Source organism: Battus philenor, unplaced genomic scaffold (assembly GCF_028537555.1).
Source record: "Battus philenor isolate CCGP_79_NKW_IND1 unplaced genomic scaffold, ilBatPhil1.0.hap1 SCAF_16, whole genome shotgun sequence".
Classification (NCBI taxonomy): domain Eukaryota; kingdom Metazoa; phylum Arthropoda; class Insecta; order Lepidoptera; family Papilionidae; genus Battus; species Battus philenor.
Genome location: NW_027181678.1, coordinates 4,618,244 through 4,635,280, shown reverse-complemented (window position 1 = coordinate 4,635,280; position 17,037 = coordinate 4,618,244). Strand labels below are relative to the sequence as shown.

General features: G+C 30.3%; 2 protein-coding genes across 3 annotated transcripts; both read right to left on the bottom strand.

The window, feature by feature from the left end:
• Window positions 1-3,484: 3,484 nt before the first annotated feature.
• Window positions 3,485-12,324, bottom strand: Ilk (integrin linked kinase). The gene is made up of 8 exons (XM_068762140.1): window positions 12,050-12,324; window positions 9,261-9,426; window positions 8,218-8,402; window positions 7,188-7,357; window positions 6,650-6,795; window positions 5,687-5,920; window positions 5,135-5,323; window positions 3,485-4,744 (listed from the first exon to the last, which is right to left on the bottom strand). The coding sequence occupies exons 1-8, from the start codon at window positions 12,136-12,138 to the stop codon at window positions 4,556-4,558; spliced, it is 1,368 nt and encodes a 455-aa protein (XP_068618241.1). The 5' UTR covers window positions 12,139-12,324; the 3' UTR covers window positions 3,485-4,555.
• A 1,528-nt stretch (window positions 12,325-13,852) lies between these two features.
• snf (U1 small nuclear ribonucleoprotein A snf) lies at window positions 13,853-16,972 on the bottom strand. Of its 2 annotated transcripts, none has more exons than XM_068762468.1 (4): window positions 16,835-16,972; window positions 15,816-16,054; window positions 15,024-15,292; window positions 13,853-14,058 (listed from the first exon to the last, which is right to left on the bottom strand). In XM_068762468.1, the coding sequence occupies exons 2-4, from the start codon at window positions 16,050-16,052 to the stop codon at window positions 13,899-13,901; spliced, it is 666 nt and encodes a 221-aa protein (XP_068618569.1). In that variant the 5' UTR covers window positions 16,053-16,054; window positions 16,835-16,972; the 3' UTR covers window positions 13,853-13,898. The 2 variants fall into 2 exon arrangements, with proteins under 2 accessions (XP_068618569.1, XP_068618568.1); XM_068762467.1 differs by lacking the exon at window positions 16,835-16,972 and adding an exon at window positions 16,280-16,422.
• Between the last annotated feature and the right edge of the window lie 65 nt (window positions 16,973-17,037).

The following is a 17,037-nucleotide window of genomic DNA, read 5'->3' as shown; positions in this document are numbered from 1 at the left end:
ATAGATTCCCAGTATTTTATCTTTACGAAAGTACTTTCCATACTAAGCTATTAATCTTTCGTTAAATATGCATTCGATAATACAATTTTTATTGGTAATAGATCAATATTAATATTTAGATGAAAAACAATTATCTAAGCACATTTGAAGTAAGGCGGCAAGCAATAAGGGATTATTGTTGCATCTGCAGATATTGTATTTTTGAGTATACTTTTGTGCATTGCCAAAAGTTCTAATATCTTTGTATTTTATTGACCAGATTTCAGTGCTGCCAAATTGTTTCACTTTTGTTTTTTAGAATAAATAATTTTATTACCTTTTAACAATTACGCGGTATACATAAGAAATCCAAAGCCGCATTATTTTCTTGAGTAATGAAAACTGAAATCTTTTGAATTTAGACTGTCCTAATTTTTATAGTGTTCATATAATATAAATAATTTTTTAAATCAATGATGTCTTGTATTTCATGAAACGCATTAATATGGCGTTTATTAATAAATAGCGTTTGTATAAATAGATGCTTTTAAATTAGGTAGTTCACAATTGTGAATAAGCTCATAGTGAGGTTCGGCTAGTTTTTCTTATACTTTTAAAACACGTGTAAAAAGAAAAGATGGCAGACACTGCAAAATTTAATGGTTACCCGGAGATACTCATTGGGTGATTACACAAGAAAATAAATAATTTTAATATATTATTTGAATCAATTAAATTTCAATTTTAAATACTTGATTATTGTTATCTATTTATTTGCATATTACACTGCTACGTCTATATGAAAGTCACAATTTTTAATCTGTATAGCTAGTATAGCCTATATTTTATCTGTCAAATTGTGTCGTGTCTTGAAATTCTGATAAGACTTCAGTTATACATATAGGTACGTAAAACGTTTCTCACATTGATGCTGACAATAGATAACTGTATTCTACTCGCAAAAATTAAGTATATTTTTATTGTTTTTAAAACATCATTTTAATATTAAAAATTTCGTAGTCTTGGCTGTTATGTAGTGCTTTATTTTTAAAATCTCTTTAAATTAATTTCGCATTGATAATTTTTTATTGCGAGATTTTCTGTAATATTTCTTCAGTACCTGTTATTAATAATATTAATAAGTTTAACAGGGATAGCTTGTAATAATCTATTCAGCCTGTGCTACACTTCTATACGTTTTTAGTGGATTACATTCTTTAGGGAGTGACAGAATAAAACATGTGACACTTTGTAAAAAATAAAGTTGAACATTTGACAGATTACCATAAAATTATGTCGTTTACACAGCCAATGTGGTTCAAATCGTGATTATTCCTGTAGTAAATAAAAAAAGCTTATAATTTTTCATGATATATTTGTTTTAAAATATTAATGAACATAATCGAAACAAATCATGGTTAATTTCTGGTATGAAGAACTTTATCAATACAAGATATTTCAAAACAGTTTGGTACAAATCATCACATTTTTGTAACATCTGAACAAAACATATTGCCATTTTTTACACAAAAATCGATACAAATTGTAAACAATAAGAGAATAATAAAAAATGACGTAATATACTTTTACAGTTAATTGCACAAAGTATTTGCCGGTTCTTGACTTTTGTAAAAAATCAGGCATCATTATGGAATTATCATGTTTTGTTCTTTCATTCCTCATTTAGTGTTTTCAAATATAATCTGTGAACGCTTTGTATTTTCGCGTAATAGATCAATATAAAATCTAATTAGTGAACTATAATACTTCCATTTATTTTTTTAATATTATATAATCGACCAAACGCTATCGAGTATATTTTATCGTCATTTATTTTTGAATGTTATTAATTGGATAAATTTTGTTCGTTAAACGAAAAATACGTAAAAATGTATAAGTTTATTTTTAATTATTTATCAGGCATGTAGAGAACTACGATCTCCAGTCAAATAAATCTGTACAAAATTCTGTGACATTTGTTAAGTAGTTCTTAAATTTGTTTTATTATCTCCTGCTCAATTTCTATTTTGTACATTATTTCGTCGCGTTAAACATGTGAAATACGACATAAAGACAGAATGCTATTTCTTATTAAGGCGGAACTACAAAAACCTATAACATTTTAATTTCGTTTGCTATTTAAATAAATGGAACCTTTAAGTACATCTCTGACTGATTTGGTGACATTTAAGAGTATAGATAGCATCTGTTCTATTTTTTAATTACGTAATGTTTGTGATACTGGTCGAAAACTAAAAATAATTTCCATAACACATGGTTTTAAACTATTTTCTTTGTTCTTACACTTCTAAAATAAATATTTAACGTAATTTTTTAAATATCATGGATTTGACTTATTGAAGAGGCGCAGTGTTAAAAACATTATTTCACAAAGCCGTATGAAAATTAGTTTTCGATGCGGTAAATCGATGTCATAAAAGACGCCTATAGAATACGTAGTCTGGAATTATACATTATTTGTAAACAAATAAATTAATTATTGAATTTATTTTTAATTTTTTCATTGTTCACTGGATCCTTAAGGTTTTGGAGCCCACGGAGCGAGCGCAGCATAGGATGTCCGCCGAGAAAGCGGACAGGCGAACTGTCCAGTTCTTCGTAAGACGCTTTGTGCAGGCCACTTCCAACTGACCTTATTACAAATTTAAAGGGAAGGCCTATGCCCAGCACTGAATATCCCACTACTGAAAAGATGATGTAAACAAATGCGTGACTAAAAAACAGTGTTCATCACAAATAATAATTCTTCTAAGATCATACAAGTGCACAGTGGATTAATTTTATGTTTAAACTTTTACGCAATACGTAAATTTCACATTTTAACAGTCCAGGTAATAAATGAACTTGTTTCAAGCAAATTAAGTTTTTTTGTCTTTCTGATTTCATACTCATGTAGTCTCACTGTTAATCCGTAGTGGCGCTAGTGTATATTATGTGAGCATTAAAGAGAAAAAACTAAAGTATTGGCTCGATTTTACTTATCAATGTGGCCAGAAAAAAGTTAAGAATCTTAAACACCCTTTTTGATTTATTTTATTTTTTTAAAATTGTTAATTCGTGATTGAAGGGCGGAACGAATGAAATTTCCATATTTAGAACTAAGCCTAAGTCTATCTTATCTAGACATCTAATCTTAACATTTTAAAATTGGACAAAAATAATGCTGCATAAAATCTGGTACCCGAAAAAAATACTGGTACTAGCTAAATTTTAAAAGTGGTCTCTAAGAAAATATCCGGGAATTCTGCTTTAGAGAATAATAATCCTTTGTCTCCTACTAGTTCGACAATGATTATGCATAGTATCAGTTATGTAAAAACGCTTTCACTTACTTGCGCGCCTTCAACTGTTCAATTAAACAATTGAATTTTTAAAAATTATATTTAAACGAATAACCCATAAAAATACTATCTACTAAAATGAACTGAAGAAGAAATAAAAATACATCAGTTTAGAAATCGTTAGTATATTTAACATTTTACATCAAAAATAATATATTTCAACGTATTTATATCATTTGTCGTAAGGCATTATTACAAGTTAAATACACGTAAGCATTAAGGCACATACTTTTTTTAGAATGTAAAGTTTGGAATACAATAGCAACTATTTTTTAATTTTTTTATGATTTCATAGTATTTCTGTACATACCATATGATGTATGATAAAAAATATTTTTATAAATTAATTTTGCTGTCCCGTTGAGATTCAACCCATTTTATTACATGAAATATTCCTTAACCTAAATTGGTAAATATTTTTACAATTAAGTTTTACATGCTTGTCGTTTAATAATTTGTTTGGCAGCATACAAACAAGGTAGTTGTAGCACCTTATGTTATTAAAATGTGACCTAACAATAATATTATTTTTTAAGAAAAAAAGATTTAAAAAACACAACCTTATTACTAAACAACAAATAAATACTGGCAGTTACAAAATAAAAAGATTTTATAGGTGGTTTAATTTTTTTTAGTTTTAATTTATAAATTGAAATTAATTTCTGTATATATCATTAATCTTTGTCATTGATATAAAAATGTACATTTCTTCTGATGGCACTTTATAAAATATTTAAAAAATATTATCATTATTTATACATAGTTCCTGTATTACAAGTTATTTTGAATTATATTGAATTGTGCTTTTACAGTTGCATTTAATTAAATATATTAACATAAGCTAGACATTATGTTATTCATGCAATTGTGGCTTATTATGGATAGGACATATTGGATAATTAAAACTGCTTGTGCACACAAAATACGTTTTGAAAACATTTCTTTTTGTCTATTAATATTTTAGCAATACATTTGAAACCACCTCCATTTTTTCTTAAACAAATAACTTCAGGTTAACATACATTCAATTGTCCCATCTGAGTATAGTGGCTATGAAGGATATTGATGTAAATTATTTTGAATAACAGAAAACACGAAATCTAGTTCTGTAAAATATAAATCTTGTAGATTATTTTATTAATAACCACAATTAACAAGGTTGTATAAGTGCATATATTAATGTACAATACCATCATAAATTTTTCTTCCAAGTCTCAGCGTTTCATCTTCTCTAAAATGGGCAAAACCATTTCGAATGAAGGTCGTTTTCCGGGATCTTCGTTCATGCATATCTTTATAAGTTTGGCAATGTGCGGAGAGACTCCGGGTGGAATTGTTACCCTTAATCCTTCGAGTGCAATCTTCATACCGCATTCCATTGGTGACAAATCAGCAAATGGCACCTATTAATAATTAATACAAATTATTTTTAAAAATATGATTACTACATGTTACGTTAAATTAATGTTTACTATATGTCCATGCAGACTGTACTACTATTATATAAAATATTGGTCTGCTTTATTACAATACAATAAGTTAATGTAGCTTATTTCGGACTGATCATTTTTACAGGGTGATTGGAAATAAATGAAAAACCTTTGAAGCTTTTTGCTGAAAAATGAGCTATAACAATAATACTATTCAGAATGACAATATTTTTTTTCAGAGATAGCTGTTAATAAATAAATTATTTTTTATTTCGGCATAATATATTTAATGTGTTAAATAGTGACAGTTTGATAAACATTGTCGTAATTGTAAAAAAAAGTAGTTATAAAGGTAACACTTACTTCTCTGGTGGCGAGCTCCCAAAGCAGAACTGCGAAGCTCCACATGTCGGCAGCCTCCCAGTTGCGCTTGGCTGCCGGCTTGAGCAGCGCCTCGGGAGCCATCCACGCCGGGGCGTACACCCGCCCGCGCTCTTGGAACGAGAACTTCGAGTCCGCCATGTTAATACGCGCCGTCAAATCCTCGTCGATCTGAACAAAAAATTCAATGCATTAATGTGATGGTTTTCACTATGAAGCAGAGAATGTACCATAACATCGGCACAAGTAGGCTAAATTTCAAAGTTTTTAAAGATCCACAGTAATTTTTCTTGCTCAACAATCTATAGTACCTTCATCAATATTTTTTTTTGATAAAAAAAACTAATTTATTTCACTGGAAGAATATCTATTTACTCATATATAAGTAGTATTTTTCACAACATATTAGATAATATATAATACGGTATTATTAGATAATCAATGTTAGTGATTATGCACTTAGTTCATTTACTTGTTTTCGTTCTTTTATCGTCGTTCATTTAAAAGATGTTCTAGTTGAAGTTATAAACTCACCATAATATGCCTACTGTTGAGATGGTAGGTGGGCAGGGCGCGGTCTCTCTGCAGGGAGTGCAGGTAGGCCATACCCGCGGCGGCGTCCCGTGCTAGACGAAGGGCTGCGCCCGCGTCCACCACGACTCGACCACGACCACCGCCGCCGCCGCCATGCAGCAGGCTATACAGCGAGCCCCACGACATGTGCTGCGATATCACCACCAGCGACGGCGGCGACACGCAACAACCCACCTGCGAAACAAAAAATATACATTAATATTTTTCTTCCTTTTCGACCCATGAAAAAGAAGACATTATTCACAGGGAGTAAAACAACTCTAATATGCTATAAATAGCTTCGCAATCTGAAGGTGATAGAGAATTACTAATACATAACCTAAACTTAGTTCTATATAATCAAACCAGATGACGCTCTCAGAACACTCAGATTGGGTTGTTGTGTAATTGTTTCATTGAATTTTGAAGCTCCCAAGGTCTTATCTCACAGTTCGAACACTTCGAGATCTTCGGTAAATACTTTGCCCGAACTTTGTACATTTTTACGTTGAACGTTGTAAACATTGTTTGTAAAAATTAGACTACTACATAACCATAAACTGTAATTCTGTATTGTAATTGTAATGTTCAAATGTTATATTTATATGATGTACAATAAAGTTATTATAAGTAGATAAAGAGAATATTACTTTATAATTATTCATGAATGCTAGTTTTCATTTTTATGAAACAAAAGAAAACCGAACTCTGTTTACTTTTTTTTATTATGACCAATATGTAATTATAATTTGTTTTTAACATATTATCACGTCACTAATGTGTTGTAAGCATAACAAAACGATATTTGAAATTTGTTGCTGTTTTCAGCATTACAAAAAAACTTTTTTTTTATTTTAGCATTGTAAAATTAACTGCTTGTGTTTATGCGTAAAATGTCTTATAAAAGGTTTATGACAGTCTTACCACAGGAAGTATGTTGGGGTGAGAGAATATACGAAGCTTAGGGAACTCCTCGTTGAAGTCTCTCTGTATCCGCGGGGTACATTCGCGTACGGCTATTATCTTGGCTACGATATCATTCTTCTGCCAACGACCGCGCCATGTCTCCCCTGAAATAATTGTTTTTTTTTAATCTAATAAATCAGATAAGAATGACTATAATATTTTGAGAGTTATAACAAACTGTACATCTTTTTCTATAATACTGCGCTTTTAAAGCTGAATTTGTATGTGGTGGAGGTACAATAGTATCTCTGTATTGTCAAGAGCGAACATTATTTCTGGAAAGTGCTTGCAAAGCAGGACAGGTAGCATCATTAGACATAACTCGTTCATTTTTATTAGCGTATTTATCATATGACATTATTTTTAGGTAAGTACCTAAATTTTTGGCACATAATTTATGTGTTACTTCATACAACATAAGAATTTTCTTTAAAAATTGACTTTGAAAATTGGATAGGCTTGGTATTAAACAGTCGATAATTTAAAATATAATTACCAGACGGTGTCACAGCGATGCGTGTATGCAGAGCCAATTCGTTTATATTGATGCCCTTGTGGCGAGACAGCGTCGCATCGCGGCTTCTGGTCTTCAAGCCGAGCCATGACTGGTCTTTGAACTGAATCTTCTTTAGATCTTGACCTTGCTGGACAGCGAGCTCGTGCAATCTGTTGTATGGACATATTTAGAATATATACAGAACATGCTAATTAATAATAAATATATAATTTAATATTTTTATACGAAGCTAAAATCTGTAATAACTGTTATTATGTTATTACATTTTGTCACAAATAATGCTGTTAGCTCGTTGGCATTTACGGTATTTGAAGGCAACGGGCTGGACCTTCTCCATATCGTGAAAGACACGAAGAGATCAGTCTCCATTACTTGCGATTTTTCTTTACGAAAGTCGATTTAACTACGGGTTTAATAATAAATTATAGCACTAAAAATAATAGCATTGGCGATTACATGTGACAGTTTTTGCCAAACGGACATAATAAATTAAATAAAATTCCACAAAATATACCAAATAAAATAATAATTAACAAAAACCCCAGCCTCCTTTCTTCTCAAGCTGGCTGGTAAGAATGGTATGAAAGAAAACTGATGGTTTTAGTAATAAATGGAAATTGATATATAGACGTCAATATTAGTTATGATCATTCAGATGTGATTTATACTACTCTTTATCTAAAATAAATAATATCTGAGGAAAAATATAAATTTTATTTATGTAAACTTTCATATAAGTTGTCCATCATTATGTCAGCTTATAGACGGCCACTGCACGTCGCTTCCACCGGCTCGTTGGTTACATGGGCGACGTGTCTTTGCCTACTGCCACTTAGGAGGAATTTTAGGGAGCGAGTTAAGTGATGCTGAGTGGTTTACGCTTGCAGGGTTTTGAGTGTCTGCAGGGGTAGTTTTTCTACACGGCGAAGCTCCGATTGAATTAAGTCGGATGTACTTAGTTAATTTTTAATCACAAACCATCTTAATTTGTTTCAACTAAAAATCAAACCTTTGCACCAGTTGGCCCCTTGTCTTGTCCAGGGGTGTATCGCCATCTTTATTTGCTAGAGATACTAAAGCACCCGCCAGCACCAGGTCCTCGGCGATTGCACTGTAGCCCCAGAAGCAGGCGTAGTGCAGAGGTGAATTTCCATGCTCATTTGTAAAGTTTACATCCACACGGTTTTGCAGCAACTGTCAAAAATACATTTACATACAGAATAGGTACCAAATATTGTTTCGACGTGAGTCAAACTAGTTGTGACGTGAGTCAAAAAAGAGATTTACTGTTGTAGCTAATTAGCTACAACAGTAAATCTCTTTTATTTCTCAGATCAATGGCAGAAATATAATAATTACCTAAAGTTAAAGGAACTTATTGCAGAAAGCACTTTAACACACAAGAAATAGACGAAGGAAGAAGTAGAAGAGACTAGAAAGATATAAAAAGCTTTTCGGACTGTCTAATTTAATGTTAGATTTGGAAGATCCCCCATAGTCTAATAATAGCAACCTTTCAAGCTCCTGATCAGCCTTATTGAGTGCCTTCAGATACTAAATGTGTAACCTATGAAAAACTGTGTTTGTCTGGTTTCACAATAAACTTCTATGAAATGTCAAAATTATCATGTCATAAAATTAAAAAGCATATTTAACAAAAAAAATACTACCATAGAGTGTGATGGATTTTAAAAGTGATAATAAAAAAACTTTTAACCTTGGGAACTTATTACTCTACTTACTGTAATAAAGATGTTGTGCAAGTTATCACTAAAAACACCGAGTTTGCTGTGGGCTCATCTCAGATCAGGGCGTGTTTGGAACCCACGAACCTTTAAGTTAATGGATTAATGGCATCCATGGAGGAAGTTATTGCATAACTCTCATTTGGGGTCAGAGCAAAGGATGAATAGATGACCTTAATTGGATTGTTGGGATACACTAATTGCAAAATGCTTCCATCCAACCAGTTATTTCTTAAATCTATGTGGTGGCCTTTGTTCAGCAATGGTTATTCTATGAATGAAAGGATAATAATGTATCAATACATACCAATTGCACAATGGGTCGATGTCCGTGAGCGGCTGCTAAATGCAAAGGCGTATCGTCACCCATGTTCGTGACATTGATACGAGCGCCACGCCTAATAAGCATCTCCACGATTTTAATGTGGCCTTCCTTGCATGCCCAATGTAGGGGGCTGAAGCCATGATCATCACTGCAACAAAATATAACAAATAAAAGATTAGATACCCATTTCCTTGCTGTGAAATAAAAAGATGAGATCGCTAATAAATTTTTGGTCATCAAGTGACAATATATATGGTGAAGACTAAGTTGTTAACAAGGATGAAATTGCGGTGTCAATTATCATATATCATTTAAATCAGGATGTTTATTCAAGATTTGTGGCATCATCCCCAAATACAGTCATGTCTGTAACTTGTTTAGGGTAGGTAATATAATAATATATTTTTAATGGATATTTATAGTAATAACATATTTATTGAACACAATACACATAAAAGACAAAAAATTAGAATAAAAAGATTTTTTATTGTTTAGCTTTATACAATATAATGTTTAATAGACCATTTTTGAAATTGCTCTAGTATCATGTATCTTCAACATATATGTTTTATATAAGTATCACCCTAATTCAAGGTTATATAGAAATTGCAATGAAACATGAAATACAGAAAAATACTACAAACATAATCTTTTCATTTCAAATCAAGATTATCAATTGTGGTGTGACGGCACATAGTTGCAAATATAACTATCTTTAAGTAGTTTTATGATTCTTTTATTTATTCTACTATTGTTATCCTATTATATATGTTTGCCTTGTTGGTAAATGGTTGATATTTTCATTTTGCCCATTGGCTTTTACAACATCAGCAGATTTTAGTAAAAAAAATCGTAATTGCCACTTTACAGTAATCTCAATGGGTCCTAGAGCTTGAGTCTTATATTTTGCCATGAGATTATATATTTGACCAGATTGCTTGACCACCAACTTCTTATGACTGATATTCAGGACAGAATTTTGCTTGAATTGTCAATCTGACCGTTTTCTCTATAAGAATGTATAGTAAAGAATCACTTTATCCTTTCATAACACTATCATCATAATACACTGGATGTTTAGATATATTGTAAATTTCAATTAATTTCTTTTAGAATGTTACTTAGCCATTCCTTATATATACAACAAAGAAGTTTGACTGGTTTATTAAAAAATGTTAAAATATGACACTCCTTTCTTTTCTTACTGACAGACCTTCAAGGAGAATTTAACCACAAAAATTTGAATCATCATTTAGCAGCAGGTGGAATTAGACATTTCTTAAATTGGACTAATGATTACTGGCCCATTACAATATAAAAAAATCCCATCTTATATTATTAAAATTTATATCACTAATCTATAATTCATTATTTTCCTTCAATGTATGTTATGTTAAAGGAAAACTTTAGATTTAAAGACATGTCTATTGTGTTACAATGTAATAAAACTATAATTTTTCCTTAGTGATTCATAAAAACTTTACGTAATATATTTTACTGGTATAGGTGATTTTTAGCAGTGCTTGGAAGCCATAACAGTTCCATATCTAGTAAATAATAAATTATGAAAGCACCAATAAGTTAAGGGATGTGATCAGCAAAGCCTAATCCATAACACCCAAGCCTAACAAAACAAAATTCATGTTTAATTAAAAAGATTCTATTTTTCATTCCAAATAAAATTACTAGTCTCTCAAAGTTATTGAATAACATTCTACACCTACATAAAATATTTCATGAAACACCTGTAGCCAAGGTGTGGAAAAAGAAACTTGCCAGCTGTGGTTTGTTAACTCATGGCAGAAGTTGGCTTATTAGCTATCTCTTTGACCCACAAAAAAGTTTAAAGCAGGCTAGAGAAATATAAATAATATACATCAAAAGTGTAATGAAAACAGTTTTGTAAAGAACTCTTTTGCAAAGAGGCTTGTTTAATATATATATATGGATTGCAATACATCACATTGCATGCATGTTTGAAACTCCTCTAGCTTTAAGTTAGAAGGGGAGTTTAATCTGATTCTATTTAATATTTAATTACCATATCCTCCACAAAGCTTTTCTTTATAGTCACCAGGCTAATCATTGATAAGAATAGAGGAAACAAGTTTACATCAAATTGGTTTACTCTGGCATTCTTTTCATGGCATACAGGCACACACTGTTAATAATCCAATGTGGATAACAATATGTTTTATACATAAGAGTAGATCGTGTTAGAATCTGACTACTACTACTGAATATTTTTACATGAACCTCTTAGTTCTGTATTTTTATAACTTAGTGCATATTGTGTCCAATTCATAATTGTAACTTTGTTTGCTTTCTAGTCATATTTAGCAAATAAAGAAAACATACACGCATGAAATAAATTTTATTCAAAATATTGTTTTAAAAAATAAAACTTATTTTATTGCTTATGGCTGAACTACGTGTACATACTGTTATTAGTAAAGTCAATACCAATATTACATTGTAATAAATAAATTTTAAATGAAATAAGATTAACTATTCATCAAATAAATTACTAAATCATTATAATAAATAAAATCATGAAATTTAATTGAGATTTATCGCAAGTTCCATTTTACGATGACCTATGACACACACTGACTTCATTTTATAGTGAAAATAAATCATAATTCTAGAGACAGATTTTGCAGCTATACTTTAAGAGAGTAAATATCGAGTTCGTGATTCCGTAAATGGAATATTTAAACCCACAATAATTTTTTTATTTGTGAAGAATATAAAACATACACTTAACTTACCCTTGGTTCATATCATGCTCAGTATCATCGAGCCAAACTCGCACCTGCAAGGCATTTCCTTCTCTGCACCACTGAAATATGTCTTCCATTTTTGCACTTTACGAATATCCACTAAACGAAATATCCAAGATTATTCTACGTCAGTATTTATCGAATTCTGATAACAGTATCTCAATAAATAAATTGTTCTTTTCTGTTATGATAAAAAAAATTGAAACAAATATACGATACGAGTCATTACTTAAAGATCTACTTTGACAGTTTCGCAATCTCCGAAAATAAAGTATAACACTACCACGTTGAGATGATCGTTAATTTAGTAAAAACTTAATTTTTTTCTTGACTTCGGTTTATAGCAGTGTTATAAAGGGTTGTCATTTTATGACATGCATTGAGATGAAATCATCACTCGCAACCTTGTTTTGTAAAAGTGAAAAAATCGCGTAAACTTGTGTAATACAAGTTTAAATATTAAAAAATATCCATTATTTTAAATTTCATAAATCTTACCATTCATGTATTAAGGTAAAATCAGTGGCGTAGCTAGGGGGTGGCGAGCGGGGCGGCCGCACCAGGCACCACAAGCAGGGGGGGCACCAAATTTGAAAATAATTTTTTTTTTGAATGATGAATAATGAAATGTTAAAAGAAAAATGAAAACCATATGAACATTAAAAAAAGTAAACGGTTACAAAAATATAATATACACAGTGTTTAAGCCTTTTATTCGCAAAACACATAAAGTGTTTTTTAAAAGGGGCCCTAAATGACAAAATAATAAATTATTACAAGATTATTTAATGATAAATAGATTAAATAATCTTGCAATAATGTCAATAGAACATGAACTAGTCGACACTATTGATTTTGAAAATGTGATTAATGACTTTGCAGGCCAAAAAGCGAGGAATGTTCGTTTTTAAATTTTCCCAATAAATTTTATTAAGATTTAATGTTATTTTACATATATTTATTATTATTTTGAATCAAAAAATATATATATTAACTACATTCTGTTCTGAATTTTGAAATTATTTAGAATCTTTGGGGGGGGGGGGGCACCAAGCCCCAATCTGCCCCAGGCCCCAAATACCATAGCTACGCCACTGGGTGAAATACGCCATTTTTGAATCGACCAGAAACCAAATTCTTTTTTTACGATTTTTTCAGATACGATTTCGAACTTCTTAATTAAATAATTAAAAAATCTATTTTCGCAATAACTATAGCTTCAGCGAAATACAATTTTGATTGCAAGTATGCCAACCTTTAGGTTACGTACTGGGTAAATGATTAAATCGCCCTGAACACAAAATATTGTAACAACTTTTTTGTATAATTCCCAAAAGTTAATAAAAAAAACTACCATTTTTGAAAGCGAAAATTTTGGCAATATTGAATACAGCAAAATACGATTTTTTACTGACAGCAAAATACGATTTTTTACTGACAGCAAAATACGATTTTTTACTGACAGCAAAATACGATCTTTTACTGACAATAAATAAAAAAATAAAAATTGAGGTCAATACAAGTCATTCAGTTCACTAGAGACCTTTTTAAATATTGTTGTAATTTCTATTTTAAAATAAGTCGTTTAATTAAAACTTAATAAAAATATGGATGTTTTAGAAGTACTTATCCAACTGTTGTAGATACGATAGATTTTTTTAAACTGCAGTAATTAATAAAAATGTATTTAGAAGATGATATATAAGGTATGTGTAAGAAAACAAGATGGGTACTCTTATAAATTAATCACAGCCGGAGAGCTGTTCAGGCAAAGTGCAATGCTGAAAACAGTTCTCAAAATATTAAAATATATTTATTACATCTAACATATACAGGACTATTTTTTAGCAAAAGTTATCTTCATTGCATGTGTGGGTGTAATCTTGAATCCTTGTAGAGCTTCTTTAGCTGCTGCAGATTGCATTTCATTGGCAAATTCTACAAAAGCAATATCATGACGGTTTGGTACAAGACGCACTTCTTTGAAGCCAGGGAATCTGCAAAAACGACAAAACATTGTAGCATCCCAAAATTAATTTATTTAAAAATTATTAATATACAACTATACTGAAAACGTTCAAAATACTAACATATGTGTACATTTATCAAAATGTCAATTTAATAGAAATATTTCTCTTATAATGTGTAATCAAAACTTGTGAGTTTATTTTATTAATGGAACATGCTATATAATATATATTTATATATATAATATTTGTATTAAAAACAATTCTCAATGCAATTGTTGGCAAGTATGAGATATAACTATACTATATCTACTTGTTTGAGTGGGATAGCAGTATAGATTACACTTGATTGTAATTAAATAGTTCTTTTTATTAATTTGTCTATTCATAATTCATTGAAACAACCTCAATGATTTCTCAGCAAACTTTACATTAGGCATTGGTATTTCTAATCAGATACCTATCTCGGCTTATGATTGTTCTAGCATGGGACAGTATAAAAATATAATTTTATATGGACTCATTACAATATTTCTGGTTAAGAGACATATATAAATGATATAAATATTTATTTCACTCAATATAGATCTGCAAGTAATGGATATTCATCTCTTATTGGTACAAAACACTGCCAAATTTTTGAAAAAAAAAAAAAATCGCATCACTCAGATTTTACTACTATAGTAACAAGAATTTACTTTAAGCAGTTTGGTAGAATCACTGCAGATTCTAACTGAAGTAACAAGCTTAGATGTACGTCCCCTTTTAGTTAATATTTTAAAGTTAGTAATTTTTGCAAGCAGCACTAGACCAGTCATCATGGCAACCTTAAGGGGAGATCTTTACCTTGTGACGGGCATCTATAGGCCAACAATATAATAATAACAAAGCATTAATTTTGCATTGTCAATGGCTCTCAATTGTCATCAAAACAAAAGTTTTTGAACAACAAATATTAACATTGCTAACACCATTATTTAAGTAGTTGTACTTACTGATTGAAAAGCATAGATAACATCATTTCAGAGGTCTCATCGGGTAAGTTTGTAAGGAAGAGAATTTGGTTTGGCGGTTGTTCAGCATTGACATTATTAAGCATATTTGGCTGCCCAAATCCTGGGATGACACTGCGATTTGCATCCTTATTTTTCTTTTTCTTTCCATCTTCTGAAGTACGAGGTACTTTTGGACGCTTTGGTCTTTCTTGGAATGTACCCTTTACTTTTGCTATTATATCACTGTCTGTTTTTGAATACTGGATTCTCTAAAAAATGAATATTTCAAAATATAATTTATGTTTAAGACTTATAATAACTACTAATTTAGATTTATTTTATAGTTATTAGTCCAACCACTAAGACCTACCATATCAATAGACAATAATAAGAATGTACCAGACATTTAAAGATGCATAATACACTCTTATTAAGTGTTATAGATCTGTAAGATGACTATAAGCAACATGTGTAATACTCATATTATTTTTATAGAAATTTATGAAACTATAGCCAGTATTTGACCTGATATGACAAAATAATAAACATGCAGTGACATTGGCAAGAAAGTAATGTTCTTGTTTTTATACAAAGGATACCTGTACATGTTATGGCCATATTGCAATATGATGCAGTAGGCAAATTTCTCAAATGTATCTTTAAATGTATTTTATACAAATAAGATATTGCAAGATGAAAACTAAGTAGTGATAATTTTCAAATTGTTAATAAAGTTATTACTAAAGTTTAATTAAGGTGAAATTAAAAATATCAATTGAGTGATGACCATACCATCGGTTTGTCATAAAATGGAAAACCTTGCATGCTTCTTAATGCAACTGTGGCGCTAGATATTTCCTTAAATATAACAAACGCTTGTCCTCTCATTTTTAGTGTTTTCATTGCAACAATGTCTAAGATCTGTCCAAATTGTGAGAAGATGGCATATAGGGATTTTTTAAGCTCTTCTTTTTTAATTTTCTCATTTAAATTGTTTATGTAAATAGTGTGATTAGGGCGAATATCCATAGCTGAAAAAAAGTTTTAATTAGTTCAAATTCATTATATTCTGACTATAATGAGTGATCGTGGCCCGATTCTTAAAATACTTGAAAGTTTAAAATGAGGTTGTAGTTTTAAATATATTCTATTTTGTACACATTTCATAACGTTGAGACAAGCTATGCATAAGAAAACGATTGGCTATATAAATTAAAATTTCAAGAAGTAATAGTATATTCGAGAATGCAACATACTCATATTTGTAACTGAGTTATTCCTTTACGTTAAACGAGTTAAATGTTAGACCTAATTAAAAAAAATACGCGGTTAATAATCAAACTAAATAAGAAATGAATCGATGTAGCCGCACTTTTATAACCAACAAATCCAACCTTGGCGTCAGTTAGTAATACCACAGAGTAAAATATACAGAAATAATGACATCAAAGCATTGATGTCAAAAATACCTAATAATTTTCAACAAGACACTGATCCTCATATAGTTAATAGTGTGTTAAAAAACATATTATAGACATTAGTAATAAGAATGTAATGTGTCTACGAAGTAGTCCTTATTGTTACGAAGAAAAAAGATTTATTTGTCATAAAAGTATTAGTGCTGAATAATCTCGAATATTATTATTTTAATATTTAAATCGTAGTACCGTTAGTAATTTGCATAATTGGTCTCTTATACTAATTATTTTTTGGTTTCGAGATAAAAACTTTTCTTCTAACATTTGATTAGATCTATCACCGAAAAGTTAACTTATTTTAATTATTTACATACCTTAAACAACTTTACTTACTTTAAAAAATAGTGACACAAAGGCGGCTTTCGCAATTTCGTGAACGTTGATTATTATGTAGTGCTGTGACAAGTTTTTGAGCTATACTTATGGCATTGTTTCGAGATTTCAACCTTCAGGAAATTGTTCCCTAGTTAAAATCCTAAAGAAAATAATTTTATTGCTTTCTTTTTAATACACATTTAAAAATGCAATGTATAGAC